This window comes from Danio rerio, chromosome 21 (assembly GCF_052040795.2).
Source record: "Danio rerio strain M-AB ecotype USA chromosome 21, GRCz13ab, whole genome shotgun sequence".
NCBI classification, from domain to species: domain Eukaryota; kingdom Metazoa; phylum Chordata; class Actinopteri; order Cypriniformes; family Danionidae; genus Danio; species Danio rerio.
Window position 1 is genome coordinate 17,791,387 of NC_141041.1, and position 19,312 is coordinate 17,810,698.

Here is a 19,312-nt window from a genome sequence, read left to right on the forward strand (position 1 = left end):
ACATGAGTTATGTATAGATGAGTGAATATCCTATTTGTAACTCTGGACCACAAAACTACTCTTAAATACCAATAAAAAATACATTGTATGAATCAAAATTTTCTATTTGTATTTTATGCTATCATCAAGGACATTATGTAGAGGTCATTAAAACATTTAGTAAATTTCTTACAGTATACACAACAGTTCTGTCTGGTTGTCAAATCTGACTGGCTGATAGCTGTGAGATATTCAGCAATAACAGCACTTGTACAGACTCTTCACTCTTGTGTATATATATATATATATATATATATATATATATATATATATATATATATATATATATATATATATATATATATATATATATATATATATATGCATTGAACTAAGATTGGAGGTATTTTCTCAATATAAACTTTTTTTTAGCACCCTTAGAATCCAAATTGTGAAATATTTGTATTTTGGCAAAATATTGTCCTCTTTAAACCAAAATTACACCAATGAAATCTTATTTATTTGTCTTTCAGATGGTGTATAGACTCTAAGAGCCCTATCATATACCCGGCGCAATGTGGCGCAAGGCGCGGCGCAATAGTCTTTTGGTAGTTTCAGCTTGGCGCAAGAGTCGTTCTGAGGCGTTGCGCTACGCTGTTTAAATAGCAAATTCATTAGCGCTCAGATGTGCGCCCATAGGCGTTCTGGTCTCAGGTTTTTGAACACACTTTGTTATTGTTGTTCATTTATTTGTTTGCTAGAAATTAGAACTGAATTTAGAAGCAGTTTTGAAACAAATATTTGCGCTTAACAAACGCAATTAATTATTCATAGACTAATTGATGTCTGTGCGTAAAGGTTTCCCTATCCAAGAGCGAAAGTGAAAGTTGATCCTTTATCTCTCATTCTCACGCAGTAGATGCTCGGTTTAACAGTTTTCTGTTAAAAAAAAAACTGTTAACTGTTTGCTAGTGAAATGCTCAGATTTTCCTTTTAGACTTACTTTACGTCCTGTAAATAGTGAATGCGCTTATGGCGCGACGCAGCTGGCTCTTAAAGGGAATGGGAGATGAGACTCTAATTGGTTTATTCTCAAAACACACCTATAACTCATTAAGAAAATAAACTTAACCATTTTAGACCATGCGCCACGGCGCAAAGCAGATTTTCCCGTCCTTAAATTAGCAAAAATGCGTTCTGACACGCCCTGAAATCGTTTGCGCCCTGCGTTTTGCGCTCTGCGCATGGACCGTCAAAATAGAGCCCTAAGCTTCCAAAAAATTGACCCTACTTATGGCTTTTGTGGCCAAGGGTCACAATCATTACCAAGATGATGATGATTGATGGCAACCAATAACCAATGCAATATTCTGGAATCTTGCACATTTGCTATACAATATTATTGACTAAAGTAATATAACAGTGCCCAAAACCCAATTATGTTTATAGTGACTTTAATTGTAATCAGATCTGTCATGCTGTCTTTTTGTTTGTTCTTGAGGTTACTTTGGAAACAGTAAATGGTTTATCAAATATATCAATATCTTTCATAGTACCTATAAAAAGCAGTAGAATTGCTTTACAGACTTTGAATGGCAGGCAAAGCAGCAAATGAATAATTTTTCAAAGATCAATTTTCTTTTACAGAAATGATTCAGATGGAGCTTCCTTTGTAATTGTTAACATGTTCATTAGTAGCTGTAATTTTATAACACTTTCCCATTATAAACTGTATTGGATTTCATATATATTCATGTTGTAACTGAATTAATTATCCACTTCTAGGCATCACTTCATAAGCAGTTCAGTTTATGGAGTTAATAAAGCAAGCATGCACAGGACACAATAACTGATTATGTGGCTTATTTAATTCTAAAATAAAACATTTTGTTTGTGATAATTATGAATTTGTTCTTTGATGTTCTAGTTAGATCTGGCAACACTACTCAGTCAAGACATACCTCAATCTAATTGCCTGCACCATACAGCATATAAAAGAGAGACATAATACTGTATGCATTTAAATGTTTCATCAACAATTCAAAAACAGTCAGTTCTTTACACACTGCATATCATTTGTATAACTGTTGTTGTCACTTCTTGCATTTTTGGGGACTTAATTTAGTTGTTAAATGTGAATGTCACTGTTGTAAATGAATGACATAATTAAGCACTGATGAACTGAACTGACAGTCAAATGTAGCTGCATTGTTGTGGATGTGGACATTTTACAGTACATCTAACGTTATAGTTTGAATTAAGGAACAATCAAACACCCCTGTGTATAGGAAAAACATTTGGTTCATTCTAGAGAAATTGCTTATTTGGATGGTGGATGAATTTCCTGAAATAAATTAATACTTTAATTCAACAAGGACACGTTTAATTATTTTAAACACACACAGTAAAGGCATTTGAGTTACAAAAGAATCCTATTTCAATGAAATTCTACTCTTTTGAACTTTCTATTCATCAAAAAATCCTGGGGTAAAAAAATCATCAAGGTTTTGAAAAGTTGCTCCTCTTTAGTTGAACTGAAGTAAAAGAAAATGCAGTTTATTGAGAGTTAAATAATACAAATCAATGGGACTACGACATGAACATACAGTCAACAAACATGAACAGGCTTAAGACTTGACATGAAAAGCAAATCTCAGCAGCAGTGGTTACACTTAACAATACATGACAGGACAGCATGAGGACTTACTGTATGTACTGTACAAGCTTATGGAGAAACATGACATCCACAAAAATGACAATAAAATAAAACTAAACATTATTAACTCTCTTTGATACACATATAAGCAAAAATATACTTTTGTTTTAATAGTTTTATTGTTTCCAGAACAAGTTTTGTTAACACTACATGAAGGCGGTGTTCTTAAGGTCATGGCATGTCATTGGCTCAGTTATGTCATTTTAAATGCAGAAGTGATGTTTGAGATGTCTTTGTTATATCACAACTTGACATAAACAAATACATCATCATAACCTGTCTTTGTCTATCTTGACATTACCCACACATAAATCTGTCCTAAACATACTTGTCATGACGCCATTATAAACACTGATTTGTATAACAGCATCATTAATATTTTTATGGACCTAAACTAAAGTGTTACACATGACTATCCACATGACAACCATGTTTGTGACTGCGGCCTCGTGCCAACGCACGCCTCCCACCAGTGCTGATATACAGCTATAGCACACTGCTACTTGTGTAATATTGCTATATATATATATATATATATATATATATATATATATATATATATATATATATATATATATATATATATATGAATATATATTCATATTCATTCATTTTCTTTTTGGCTTAGTCTATTAATCTGGGGTCGCCACAGCGAATGAACCGCTAACTTATCCAGCATATGTTTAATGCAGCAGATGCCCTTCCAGCTGCAACCCATCACTGGGGAACACCCATACACTCTTATTCACACACATACACTATAGACAATTTAATTTAGCTTACCAAATTCACCTATAGCCCATGTCTTTGGACCTGTTTAAAGCTTAAAGTGACATTTAAAGGCTTAACTAGGTTAATAAGGTGAACTAAGCAGGTTAGGGTAATTAGTCAAGTTATTGTATAACGATGGTTTGTTCTGTAGATTATCGAAAAAAAATTAGCTTAAAAGGGCTAATAATTTTGTCTCAAAAATGGTTTTAAAAAATTAATAACTGCTTTTATTCTAGCCGAAATAAAACAAATAAGACTTTCTCCAGAAGAAAAAATATTATCAGACATACTGTGAAAATTTCATTGCTCTGTTAAAAATAATTTGGCAAATATTTAAAAAAGAAAAAAAAAAATCAAAATCATAAATGTATATATATAGGAGTTAAAGTCAGAATTATTAGCCCCCCTGAATTATTAGACCCCTTGTTTATTTTTTCCCCAATTTCTGGGGCTAACTAATTCTAACTATATCATTACAACTAAACAACTAAATGTTTTCTTGTTATGCTTGTCTTGATTTTTCCTTTTTTTTTATTTGTATATTAAATTTTTAAATGTTTTCTATAACATTAGAGTGTACTCATTTTTGGATCGTTATAGTAAGTTATTTTTATTAGATATGCTCCAGATTTTGCTTCAGTACTGACAAATCTAATGTATATGCACAAAAATTTAATATTGCATAACTTCCTATTAAAATATGAATTTAAAAGATAGATTTGTGAGTGTACTTATATACTTTATGCTGAGAATTGTATATCTGCAGATAGGGAAAGAAAAAAAAACTTCTAAGTTTTTATTTAACTTGCTTACATGAGTCACTGATACTGACAGTATCAGTATATTCATTCAGTGGATACATGCATGTCCTTGATATTGACCTCTCATGTGGTCAGATCAGCTCAGAGCCCTTTCAGCTAGAAAAAGCCACAAGTTGTGTACTACATCTATTACAATCCCTATATTTGGAAAAGCATATGACTTACTATTTCTGTGCAAAGAAAATTCAGATGACCTGATACATTTGCCAAAAAGTGCAATGCACAAAAACAACTGTAGGAAAAACAAGTATATCTCACAATCCACTCAACTTGAACAGAATAAACTAATTAGAATCACAATCATCTGACCATGGTTCCACTGAACAGCCCAAAAAAGAACGAACAATGCAAAATAGCCACATAAATGTCAGAATTACTTATTAGGCTGGATTGTGTGTAGTTAATACTTAGCTTTGAAATACCGCATGCAATGTGGTGTATGCTTTTAGTCAATTCACCCCAGAGAGGAAAGAAACAAGGCTTGGACTGTCTTAAGATAGAAAACCAAAATTAAGTGACCTATTTTGGGATTTTCTTTTTTTTTTTTTTTAATCATCACCTTAATTGCTCACCGAAATGCAATTATCAGCTTAACATTTAATTATGCCGCTCTCATCAATAAAACAGGTATGCTTCAAAGATGTAGACATATGTGATTCACAGCCACTACATACAGTAATCAAAGTATCAACAAGTTTCAGTGGTTATGAAAAGCAAAGTCAAGTCCCAAAGGTCTCTCTCTCATTGAATCATTGACATATACACATACCCAACATCTGCTGTAAGACATTGAGAAGGAAAGGAGCTTGTGCGACACTTTATACATTCAGCAAAAAACATGAAGCTAGCAAACCTGACATCGCTACTGTACTTTCAACCTCTGAACGTTTACACACAAAAAAAAAACACATCAATATGAGCGTGACAGAAAATTTCTAGAGTCTTTCATAATGCAGATCTCCTAAGAAAAAGAAGAAGAAGAAAAAAAATAATCTCTTATACCTCGCTACTTAAAGTGCACTGAATGACATAATGTGTACTGACTATATATAAGTGTTTGTCTGTCTGTAAAATTGGCAAGTGGGCATGAAATGTAAAATATATACTTTTAAATATGAAGGACGTCTATGTTTAAGGCATTTAGCACAGACGTGATTATACACAGTGAGTGACTCACAAAAAGTGCTTTGGATTCATATTGGAGAGCGTGGTGAGGGCAAACATGCAATTTCAGCAATCTCCTACAGTATAGTGTGTTCTATATAAGTACAAACAAATATACATATATGACGATTATTGTGTCTGGGTATTGCATCAGATGAGCATTCCAAAGGAATCTGCTTATATAATAGATTGCAAAGAAATAAAGATAAAATCAATTCAGCCGTTTGCATAGATGCCCATTTTAAAAATTCCACAGAAGCAATACATCATCTTAGCACCTTTGACATACTATTGTCAATGCGCTATGGTCTGAGACACGCTAATCCTAATCGCACATGCAATTTAGGATGGATTCTATGCTGATGGGAATTCATACTGTCTTTAAATCCTCCTGGAAGGTACTTACTCTGGATGTTTAGTTTACAGGTCATAATATGGATGTGGTTGTGGTGCATCTGGATGCATTTCATACTCATTCCTACTGTTCGGTCAACCGCATGATCAATTTATGTTGCAAGTTAAAACAATACAACATAAGAAACTCTATCAAGTGCATGAAATTTGTTTGTGAAGTCAGAAGAATATTTCTTCTCAACATTTGAAAATAGTCTACAAATCTATTTATTTATTTTCTGCTTCTGCAATACATAGAAAAAAAATGTTAATTAATATTTCTTCAAAGCTGGTGATTTATTTTCTATTTATTTAGAATTTCAAATTACAACCTGCTTCGACTAATTTTGATGTGGAAAAATTAACTCATAGTACAGTATTTTGCATAATAAAAATTATAGTCACTTTAATTTAAGGTACAATTTTGACTATTTATAAAACATTAACTATGATTTTCATCTCAAACACCTAATTTGCTGTGTATGATTAATTAAGGTAGTACTCTAGTTTAGGCATTACATACAGTATGATTATAAATGATAAGATTTATATGCACTATTAAACAGTCAATATCCTAATAGTAGGCACGTAATGTAGTTAGTTAATGGTGATACCATACACTGCTAAAAAAAAAAAACGGTAAAATTTACAGTAACTTACTGGTAACTTTGGTTGCCAGTAAGACTGCAAATGTACAAGCGCACTGTAAATTAATAATTATAATAGTAATATAAAAAATACAGCAAAATTGTAAATATTATTTTACAGTGTGTTTGTAAATGTACAGTCTTTATGGCAACCAAAATTGCCAATAATTTACTGTAAATTTCTCTCTATTTTTCTACAGTGTATACCCAAATAATACACAGGGCCCTACTTTACACCCAGCGCAATCAGGCACAAGAATATTTGACGTGATTTGTCACTATTTTCAAACCAGCACAACCCTATTTTTTACATTGTGCACCTCATTGTTTCAATGGCAAATCTATTTGCTCCACTTAGTGAACTCATGGGTGTTCCGGTCTAAAAAGGAGGTGATGAACTAAAATAGACCGTGCCATTGACTAACTGAAAGCTGCTCTAAAGTCCAGCGCAGAGCACAATGGTTAGGTGCCTATGCTGGTCTAAATGCTTACACATTGCTTAAGACACACAGGATGTACAACACAACACAAATATCCTTACATATGAAAAAATTAAAGGATTATTATTTTGTTTTTTATTTTCTACATAAATAAAAATCCTATGACCTCGTCATCTCAGGGGGCTTTTTTTCAGTTTATTCATGATAATTTGCATTTGTATGATGTTATAATTAGTAATAGTATTTATTATATGCATATTTATATTTGTTATATTAAAAACTGGTTAAGATTTGTCCACCAGTCGGGTTTTGGAGACATATGCATCACCATATGGGGCATTAAGAATAGGACATATGTTTGAATATAAAGTTTTTTGACCACAATTTATTATTATTGTTCATTTATTCTTTTGCAGGAAATTAAAACTGAATTTAGAAATAGTTTTGAAACAAATATTTGCACTTAACAAACAAAATTAAATATGTAGGCTAACGGATGTCTTCAGCAGAGTTTCCTTAGCAACAAATGTAAAGGAGTAAAGAGTAAAAGTAAAGTAAAGAGTAAGTAAAGAGGCTGAAAGAAGGAGGCTCGTTCTTTATCTTCACACTGCAGGTGATGGTCTGCTTAACTTTTTTTTGTAATTGCTAGAGAAGCTTTCAGTTTTTCCACTTACAAAGTCTATTATGTAAATAGCAAATGCACCATGCAAGATGCAACCGACTCTTAAAGGGAATGGCAGATGACACCCTGATTGGTTTGATGCAAATTTTACTCAAAACCCACCCATAACTCATTAACATAAAAAGTGCAACCCTGTTAGACCATGCGCTGGAGCACAAACTGTATTTTTATTACTTTAAAATAGTACAACTGGGTTCGGACAATGCCTTTGCATCATACACTTTAGACTTTGCACCTAGATCATTAAAATACAGCCCAAAGAAACAAATGTGTAAAATTGCAAAACTGACCAACCCACATAAAATATCATTTTCAACCACTAAAAATGTCAATAAAAGTTAGTTAAATGTTAAATGTTGTTGGCACAGGGCAATTTGACAGTGTAACTAAATACAAAACTATCCACAAAACTTACTTTCAGTGTGCTCAACTACCTTTCCTGAAAAATAAAATAATTTTAAACAAAATTAAATAATGAATGCACTCTTAATTTTCATGTCATCATGCTTCAAACCTAATAAATATCGAATGTGTAATTTATTATTTTTTTATTTCCAGTGGATGAGTTATTCGTGGTATCTAACAAATAACAAAATTCATCTGCATAAAGCAAACTGCAAGTACTAATTAGCATAACCTTACACCATGTTCTAACCAGGCACAACATAACACACGATGCCATAAACGATAAAAGAGTTTATCTTCTAACCAGCCATAACAACAGCAATACACCATGAGTGACAGGGGATTTTAGTTTTTATATCACATCGTTTTCCCACATTATTTAGCCAGTTTATGTTGCCTCTTAAACTGTCCAAATGAGTAATATTTACTGGCAAGCTTTACAGCTATTATCTCCCCAAAATGCATGCAAATTAATTGTGCCTTTAATATTCTCAAACGCACATAATAATAATGGCCAGTAGCAATTTGCTTTCAGGGTGTTTCTTTAACTGACATGTACTCAACTCAAAAAGCCAGATTCAAAGTAAATCCAGAGTCTCCTACCGGCAATTACAACAGTGCTGTGACATTCATGCATGCTCGTCTTATAAATGTGATCATTCTGACATCCACTGAAGGCAGCATTGGAGCCGAGGAGCTCAGTCCTGTTTCCTGCAGAGATCAGCTCAGCCCTAATCAAACACACCTGAACTGCCTAATCAAGCCCTTTGAGTGCAGTTGGAAATTAAAGCCAGGTGTGATGAAATAGATTTCAAGCTCTACAGGAAGAATATCTGAAAGAGCAGAGAGAGAATAAAGTCAACATGAACATATATTTTTTCAAAACAATAGGTTTGTTGTCCGTCCGTCCATCTGCTTGCAATTGCAGTGTAGAGTCGAGTCATTGAAACCAAAACTTTTGAAAATTCCTGTCTGAGTGAAGATTTTTTAAAACTCAGAGGTCTGTGTAGTTGCAAAGGTGGCAAATCTTTGGCTTTTCTGCACCATCATTTCCTTTGTGGGACATTAGATTGTGTGCCACATTCTTTATTGTTTACAAGACGTGTGTCTTTTTGTTGTTATTGTTTTTTTATTTACATACCTTTCTTATTCAATCGTATACTGATCTTTCATCCTTTATTCTGTTTATGTATTAAGAGCTTGTAAGTTTTACCATGATTGTGTATACATCTGTTAACCTTGTTCAACTTGTCACAATGTTCGTTAAATGAATGAACAAACAAACAAATTAATAAAATGAATGAACGAACAAACGAACCAACAAACAATTGAACGGACAGATGGAGCAAACTAACGAACAAATGAACGAACAAACAAATGAGTGAGTGCTTTTTAATTTTTATTTGTACATCATGGTTACCTCTACTTCCTTTCCTTGCATTTTAACTCCACCCTTCAGGATTCAAAGGGAGAACAGAGGACAGAGGACTTGAAGTGAAGTGAAGAGGAACTGAAGAAATCAAGTGAAATCAGATATCCTCACTTTCTTTAGCATAATTTAATAGCGTCACCATTAAATGAATACTGTACATCACTGATTTTGACATTCACATTTATTAAAAATATAGCCAATTATTTACATTGTTATAGTTTTGAACGCCACAAAACATTTGTCTGTATTTTTTTATTTGACTTATTCCATGTATTTATTTGCTTTTGATCTGTGATGAAATGTGTTACATCAAAATAAAAAAAAACTGTGAAAACAACCCACATTTACAATGAGCTACAATATGCTTAATATTCACATTATTGTGTGTTTGATTTTTCCAACTGTAGTTATGGATTATTGGTGCAGATGGAAAGGGGGAGAAGGATTTATAACACGGTTTACAAGTTATAGGACAGAGGACGGAGGAGCGAGGAAATGAGGAAGGATACTGAAAAGCATTTTCTGAATAAATGGTGTGCCATGTTGATAGCCAATCAGAACCAATAATAATGCTTTTTAAAGCTTCTGATTAGATAACATTAGTTTACAGTTACCTGTTACTTTGAAAATGCTTCGTAACATTTAGGCCGTGTCTAAAATTGCCTACTAGTCAGTAGCTACTGCATTTGAATTTGAGTTTACTACTCAATGGTTAGAAAAGTATGTTCTTAGATTTTTCTTAGAACTTAAAATTACCCATTATGCTTTGCATGTATGTGCAAGGAGAATGCTAAGAACTTCTGGTCGGCAGCTGATATAAACAATCACATTTAAACAGCTTTGAAATAATAGTTTAAATCAATTTTTTTTTTTTGCTCTTGACGTCATTGAACTAATACTGCTGTCACTCTACACCACCCTATTTGACTGATCATTTAAAAAAATGTGATCTAATAGGATGGAAAACAACTGCTGTAAGGCATTTTTTCCTTCGTTCTCAGATGGCATCGTGTGTCATTTAAATGAAGCCTCGCCATTGCTAAAATGAACAGTTTCTCTTTCTTTCAAATATATAACCAGCCTAAACAAATGTAATTCACCAAAATGTTTGATTGACAAGTAGCCTATTGTACTGTCCCAATAACACATTGACTGAATAAGTGTCACAAAGTGAAAATAAAATAGCGTTTTGAAATGACAGAAAAACACATACCATGGCAAATACTACACAAAACAAACTATCTAAACGAAATATAAACAGCTCCCGATTAGAATCAACATGCAAATCAGCCATCAGAGTATTAGTTATGAACTTTTATTGGTCATTTTTGTAAATTGCATGACCCACATAACTGTTAAGTTACATGCTAGTAAACTGGTTTGTTCAATAATGCAGTGAAGTATTGCATGTGTGCGTGCTTGCGTGTGTTTGTGTTTGTGCATTAAAGAGCCACTGAGCTAACAGCTGACAGGTTGGGAACACACATACACACACTCACTGTATTTCTGACGGCAGACACATGAACTAGTAGAAAATTTTTCTCTCGCACTTGAACCACATCTGACAGATTACAACGGCTTTAACACACACCTTTCAAAGTTGTGTGTCACAAAAACACTCCGTCATGCACTTAAATCGCTATTGAAACCCATTTTTGGATTGCATATTACCAGTTGTAAATGCTGTAGTTGGAAGTTTACAAGAAAAGAGTCTAATCAGTGCGAATTAGAAACTCTCACGTATCACATCCATCATTTTGTCATGATAACATGACCTACCCATGTCAGTTGTGTCACTTCACTCTCGTTCATGTTCTCTTGCGGGGCACTATGGGACAGCGTAACGTGCATTGCATGCGCACGTCAGAATATCGCCGGAAGCAGTAGGTCATTCAGATACTTCTCACATACTGTTTTTTTTTTTAATTTTATGAATTCGGACACACAACTCAACTCGCATACTGTATTTAGAGTACTATATAGTATGGAAGTATGCAATTTCAGACACAGCTTTAGTGTTTTCATTTGGACAACAACAATAAAAATAAAAAAAATAAACAATATACTGTATGTGTGGTCTGCATTCTTTTTTTTAGGAGGGGACTCTGTGTGGACATGGCCAAAGAATGAGAAAGCTATGTCTCATAATCCAAATATTTTAGAAAAAGCTACTTTCTTACTAAAGGTTTTCATTTTTACTAAAGTTCACATAATCAGATGGATTAAAAGCATGCATTTGGTCTTTAAAAAAAAAAAAAAGTGTTTTTAAATGTATCTAGAATCACACAGCTAAAGACTGAAAGAAAATCATATTTTCTTCTGCTCAAACCACTGCAATATGGGTTTTGGACTGATGAGCAAATACAAATACTTCAAAGCTGTGTGCCGAAGATGGTGCAGGAGCACTGTAGGAGATAAGTCTAATTTATTTATGTGTCTGTTATTGTCTTGGGATTTTGCCTTTAAGACAGAAAGTGCAAAAGTCAGTAAGGGCAGGTTGAGGGGACGGATAATGGAACATTTCAACAGGAAATGCAGAATGAGAGCCAAAGAAAGGAGAGAAACAACACTGATAAGAAAAAAAAAACATTTATTTATGAATACTACACCAAATAGCTAACTCAAAACTATTCCACGTTCTGTATTCTCCAATTTTAAGTCAAAAGGCATGAAATTGTTGAAGGTTATCTTTCTCAAAGCCTCAAGAGAGCCAATCAGATCCCTCAGACATAAGGTCAGTTCTAAAATGTCGTTTTCTGACAGGTAGAGAGCTCCCAAAACCCACTGCTGCATCTTTAGGGGAAAAGAGTTTGACCAAAGGTTCGGCTACAGACAGATAAGAAAATAAACAGTCAGGTAGTCAACCAGCTGTGTCGATTATTAATTCATCTCAATAATTATGACTGTCTGTAAAAAAAGCATTTGTGATTCTAATTTATTTATTCATATTTATGCTTTTAAATTGCATTATGAGACCTTGATATCTGCTTTCAATGTCTGATGCTGAATATTTAACTCTCTCTGCAAACTCTGCAGTTTGATGAAGTGAGTTTATTGACATTTTTAGTTATTTGAAACAATACATTTAAAGAGAATATTATATATATTATATAAGAAATAATATAAAGAAACATAATAGCAGATCTGTAATCTTTTTTGTACCATATACATGTAAAGCAAAGCAAATAAATAATTTCAGCCTGATACAATGTCAATAAAAAAATATATAATATTTTTATCTGCTGAGTTCAATTTTGTATTATGGGACAAATTAAGAAATTACTTGACAATTATCTCTCTGGATCTGCTGGATTGCATACAGGTTTAATTAAAATAATATGTGTTTTTATCATATATAGTTCTGATAACATTTCTTCTGAATAAAAATGTTGTAATTTAGAGTCTAAACACTCTAATTACTTTTTTATTTATAATAAATCTGGATGCAATGCCAAGTTTTACACATAATTATAAAGCTAAAACTAAATTATTATATCTTCAAGTAGGTTTTGCTTATCCCCATACTGTATATGCATAAGTGGTTACAATATTCAAAAACCAAATCACTTGAACTATAGCATTAACATTATCTTTATAGCGCTATGTTCCTTTTGTATCTCTACAAGTGTCCCATTTTTATTTCTGCTTAGGCATATCTAAGATAATACAGACAGATACTTAAACGAAATATACCTGAGAAAGCCATTTAGTCTTTTAAGCTGTGAAAGAGAAGCTTCAAAGGAATAAAAATGTTCCTCTGGGCAGTGCTGGGAAGCGTATAAAGAACAATAGCCACTTCTTCGAAGTGAGTTTACTCAGGAACAGCTTCTGCTTTGCAAAATCAAGGCCTAAAGGGCAGGCTGGCTAAAACGTAACCCCGGGTTTTATGAGTACACACTCAATACCGGGACCTCATAAATGTTCCCGTTTCCTCACAAAGAGTGTGGAAGAGAGAAAAGAGCAGGAAGGTAATAAAGAGGAGCAAACAGACAGATTGCCAGGCAGCAGGTGGAAAAGAGAAAGGGGATCTTTAAACAGTTTTTTTTTCTTTTCTTGATAAGACCATGATGTGGGTTTGATGCTGCAATATAGTTCAGGTCATTTAATAAAGAAAAGCAGTTAACCTCTGTTAAGTCTGGTCAAAATATTGCGGTTGATTCAAAAGAAGTCTTTTACGTTGATCAAGTCTGCTTTTGAGCAATTACTTGAGCTAAATAGAGTCAATATTCTGAAATACTATTATTATTTAATAAGAGAACAATTTCAGGACCAGCCTGAACAAGACAGGATGGATCAATGCTTTCATGTTGATGACGCCAAATTCTGACCCTACTATCTGAATGTCGCAGCAGAAATCGAGACTTATCAGACCAGGCAACGGTTTTCCAATCATTTATTTTCCATTTTTGGTGAGCCTGTACGAATTGTAGCCACAGTTTTTTGTTCTTAGCTGACAGGAGTGGCACCCAGTGTGGTCTTTTGCTGCTGTAGCCCATCTGTCTCAAGGTTGTGCATTCAGAGATGCTCTTCTGCATACCTTGGTTGTAACGAGTGGTTATTTGAGTTACTGTTGCCTTTCTATCAGCTCAAACCAGTCTGGCCATTCTCCTCTGACCTCTGACATCAACAAGGCATTTGCGCCGACAGAACTGCTGCTCACTGGATATTTGATCTTTTTTCAGACCATTATCTTTAAACCCTAAAGAAATCCTAGTAAATCAGCGGTTTCTGAAATACTTAGACCAGCCTGTCTGGCATCAATAACCATGCCAAATTCAAAGTCACTTAAATCACTTTTCTACCCCATTTTGATGCTCAATTTGAACTGCAGCAATTCGTCTTGATGCCCATGTCTACATGCCTAAATGCACTGAGTTGCTGCCATGTGATTGGCTTATTAGAAATTTGTGTGATTGAGCAGTTGGACAGGTGTACCTAATAAAGTGGCCAGTGAGAGTAGAGTTAATGTGTTTTAATTATTTTAATGCATTCATGCTTCGTAAAGTATTGATTTTCTTTTTACACTCACAGTTGTGGTCATGTTTACATCCACCTTGCAAAATGTTAATATCTTACAAGAAGGCAGTAATGAATTCACTTTGTGAATTGCATGATCAAGATAAATTGCGCTTAATTTGTCTTGGGGGAAATGTGCAATTATTTTAAATAGCATCTAAAGGTCAATTTCTTTAATCAAACTAAGAAAAAAATGACATTAATTTCCTGTTCAAAGGTTTACACCCCTGCTTAATACACCATTTTGTTACAGTAAAGTTGGTTCATGTGTCCCACAGTTATTTTGAATGTAAAAAAGTACAGTATCTCTACTGGAACAAGTCAAATATGTAGAAAATGCTGGAGAAAAAAACAAGGAATGAGCAGAACCTGGAGGATTCAGAGCAACGGTATGGACTAAATAAATAATAACAAAGGCAGATTCTGCAAGGTGTACTGTCTATGGTGTGAATCTATGAGGTTTAATATTTGGCAAACTGGCTCTAAGCATTATTTAGCATTATTCCCTGTGTTGTGCTCGAGATCAACCTCATGCAAAGCCACCTAGGCTATTTTATAAGAAAAGCAATATTCTGTGAATGCTTTGGCCAGCAGAATAATATCATTCTCTCAGCTGGAGTGGTCCACACGGGAGGTTTTCGAAGGTCTGTGGAGCAGGCAGCACATTTTGGCCTGAACCCACGTATTTCACACTCCAGTTTTGTGAATTGGAAAGAAAGCAGGAAAAAAGCTGAATAAATACGGGACTTCAGTATGCGCCGTGCGACGCAGTGTTTATCTGCACAAACCAGACGTGGCACCAGCCATTCACGCTTTTGTGCCACTCTGCTCATGAATACCCTATGCTAAATGAACTCATAAACAGCAGAAGAGAAGAGAAGAGAAGAGAAGAGAAGAGAAGAGAAGAGAAGAGAAGAGAAGAGAAGAGAAGAGAAGAGAAGAGAAGAGAAGAGAAGAGAAGAGAAGAGAGACATTTTGAAGAAAGCTAAAAACCTGTAGACATCCATAGTAGGAAAAACAAATACTAGGGAGTCAATAGTTACAGGTTTCCAGCTTTCTTCAAAATATCTTCTTTAATGTTCAACAGAAGAAAACAACTCATAAAGGTTTGAAACAAGTAAAGGGTAAGTCAATTATGACAAAACTTTCAATTTTGAATGTTTATTTTTTCTGCAACACAAATAAATATATTTTGATTAAAGCAAAAACGACAATTTATATCCATAGTAGGAAAAACAAAAAAACTATGGAAGTAAATGGTTACAGGTTTCTAACTTTCAGCTAAATTTCTTCTTTTATGTTTAACAGATAAGAAGAATTCATAACGTATGTATGTGCCATGAATTATGACAAACATTTAAATCGGTGAACTCTTCCTTTAAATACAACATTGCTTTATATCTTGATCAATAAAACCACATAAAAAAGACAAAGAACAAGCTGTTCTTCATGAATACAACACAAAATCCCTCCAACACATTCTTCTAAAAAGTAATTTTTAGAAGAAAAAAATCCTAAAAAGAAAATTCAATTTTCAAAATGTTTGGGATTAATCATTTCGAGAAGACAAGAGTGTATTTCTTCTGTTGAACACAAAAGAAGATACTTTAAAGAAAGATGAAAATGACAATTCAATATCGATATGGAAGTCAATGGTTACAGGTTTCAAGCTTTCTTCAAAATATCTTATTTTATGTTTAACAGAAGAAAATAACTTAAGTATTTGTCATAAATTATGGCAGAACTATCAATTTTAAGTGAACCCCTTCATTAAAGGGCACCTATGATGAAAATCAACTTTTGTAAGCTGTTTGGACAGAACTGTGTATGTGTATATAGTGTGTCCACTTTCATATCAGAGTGATATAAACCAAACAAGTGTCTTTTATTAAATTTCCTGACAGTAAAATAGGATCCAAATCCCAGTGATTTTGAGGCCCACCGCAACGTGTCATAGAGTAGGCGTGGTGGTTTTCCCCACTCACCGAATTGATTGACAGCCACCATGTTTCTATAATAACATGTAAACACGTTCAAATAACTTTTTTTGCAAATAAACTGGGATTAAAATATCTGTCACAACTCTTTGTGATTTTCATAAGTTTTACAAGTTTAACATGTTTTTAAAACAGAGCATGTTTGTAACAAAGACAAAATTGTTATGTAATTCTTAACCGCTATAATCACCACAGCCGCATGGTGTCAGTAAATGCTAAAATGTGTATGTGTGTGTACTGCAAACAACATTTGTGTGAGACTCATCACTTCAGAAAGGCTTAAATAAACTCCACCATAAATACATCAAATAAACTTGCTTGGTATTTTTGACTAATGAGCTGTTTCAGCTTCATCTGTGTCTGTCTCTATCACTGACTGCTGTTTATCTGATGTAACGCATGAGAAGCAGTTACGCACATGGGAATGGTGGGTGGGAAGAAGCAGCTCAATTGCATTTAAAGCCACAGGGTACTAAAAAAGCTACAATGTATTCAAACACCAAAATGGGCAGATTCTGAAGGCTGTAATAAATAATCTGGTGGGTATTTTAGGCTGAAACTTTACAGACACATTCTGGAGACAACAAATTCTTATCTTACATCTTAAAAATAGGTAGCCTTTATCAAAAAAAAATTAAAAAGATTAAGAACAAGCTGTTCTTCATAAATACAACACAAAACACCTCCAACAAACAACTTACATCTAAAAGTTATTAAATATCATGGAAAGAAAAAGAAGAGAAGAGAAGAGAAGTAAAGAGAAGAGAAGAGAAGAGAAGAAAAGAGAAGAGAAGAGAAGAGAACTTTTGCACATTGACTTCCTTATACCAATGATCGAACACCAATTAGTGGCAAAGTAAATGGGTAAAGCCACTTTTTTGTCACACAGTGGGTAAATGTGTGGCTTTCAGAGCGAGCTGGCTCTTGTTGTTGAATACAGCTCATTAAGCAGTGCCCAGGGAGAACATCATTCATAAAACATTGAGAAACAGCTTTTATTTCATTCATTATTAAAGCACAATCTCCTCAAACCACAACCACAGGAACGAACGATTTACAGGGGAACAGTACTAAGACAAGGACAGCAAGAAGAGCAAAGAACATCGCAAAAATCCCACTGGGATGTGACAGAAGTACGTTAAGAATATTTGAACTTCTTGACAGAAACAACCTTCATATTGTCAATTCAAACACCCATCAATTTATTCATCCATCCTATTTGATGTGGGCAAAATATTAAGAGCATATGGTTGAGATCCTTCCTTGGTGTATTGTGCATTAATGAAGAACCCACACAGGGTGAGTTTGATTTAAGAGATTAGCCACATGTGTATATGTGTGTGTCTGTGTGTGTGTGTGTTCATCCCAGGCCTGGCCGGCTCGCAGTGACCCATTTTATCTACATGATAGAGAGTCAAAAATAGTCTCTGATTATTGCTGGCACACTTTCAGACGGACCACAGGGGCCTGGACTGAAGGTCACTTCTTCGTCCTCGATCGCTCTCACTCTCGCTCCTACCGGACACAAATTATGATCTAGTTCTCCATTACATGCAAAGGCCACGGCACAGAGCGATCCTTAAGAGAATTACCCTTGACCTTGACAGGAAAACAAAGGGATCCTCCGGTGTAATGCTGGGTAAACAGAAATATCAGTCACTTGTGTCGGCATCTTAGCGCCGTCTATCTGAACTGTAACTGATCCCCGATGACAGATCCTTGGCTGATTTGATAATTTGATTGACACAGATGAGGCTGTCTTTGCTGATTGGCTTTTAATTGGAAGCTGGAATAGCTTGAACAAAATAGAGCATTTATAAATAATTGATATGCAGTTGTTCGGAGGAATAATTTTGTCAGGATCTTGTCATTGCTAAAATCATGTTCACAGACATACGGATGCATACACTTAGTTATGTTGATAAAATGATGAATAGAAAGATGATTAGACAGACTGATAGAATAGACAGACGGACTGCCAGAGCTTATGGATGTGCGGAGAGAATGACAGATAATGACAGACAGAAATAGAGAATGACGTTATGTTCATGATTGAATCTTTCAGGGAAATGAATCGTTCTCATTCACGCAGTCCATTGACTCTTATTTCTTGTTCTCTGTAATCCCTCCGTCCACATCAAAGTCAGTAGCTCCTTTGTGGATTATTTTATCCTATCAAAGAACGACTAAACCTCAAACTAATAGTCTTCGGGTTTGTGAAACTGTTAGGTCCATCGTGAACTAAGTTCCTGAACTAATACATTTAAATGTGTGTGAATGAATAGAATAGCTATCAAATGAAAGTGATGGTGACTATTAGAGCTAGTTTAGCATTTACAGCAAAGACAAAACCTTAAGGAAATTGGCAATGGTTTTACCATGGTAAAAGTGTAATAACCGTGTTGTTGGTGCAATGACTACTATTTATATGTACAGTTTTATACCATTGTTAACTGTGAAAAAAAGTGTTTGATCATCTGAGACATTTATTAATTCATTTGAGACTTATTTGATTTATTGAGTAGATTAGGAATACATTTAAGGAAAGCTAAATCAATTTTTGTGATTGTTAAACATTTAAAAATACATTTTATTCATCACCTGCAGCTCGCATTTGTAATATCAAAAGTCACTGAACAAACCAGTAAACAAATCTTTGATTAATGAACTGAAAATGAACCAATCTATTAAAAGAATCAACATTTCCATCGTTATTACAGAATGACTGAATAAGGCAGCGATCATACTAGAGTTTGAGCATTGGAAAATCTGTCGGATAACACTGCGAAAAGATAAAAAAGATGATAAAACAATGATAAAATGAACACAGAGAAGTTGTGTTTTAATCT

General features: G+C 34.1%; 1 protein-coding gene across 2 annotated transcripts in view; it reads right to left on the minus strand.

Annotated features, from left to right (window-relative positions):
* unc5da (unc-5 netrin receptor Da) overlaps positions 1-19,312 on the minus strand; it is a 357,597-nt gene that overhangs the window by 261,470 nt on the left and 76,815 nt on the right. Inside the window, exon 1 of one of the 2 annotated variants that reach the window (XM_087300128.1) lies at positions 8,622-8,712. Within the exon in view, the coding sequence (XP_087156254.1) occupies positions 8,622-8,655 (34 nt within the window). The 5' untranslated portion in view covers positions 8,656-8,712. 2 annotated transcript variants of the gene reach the window in all.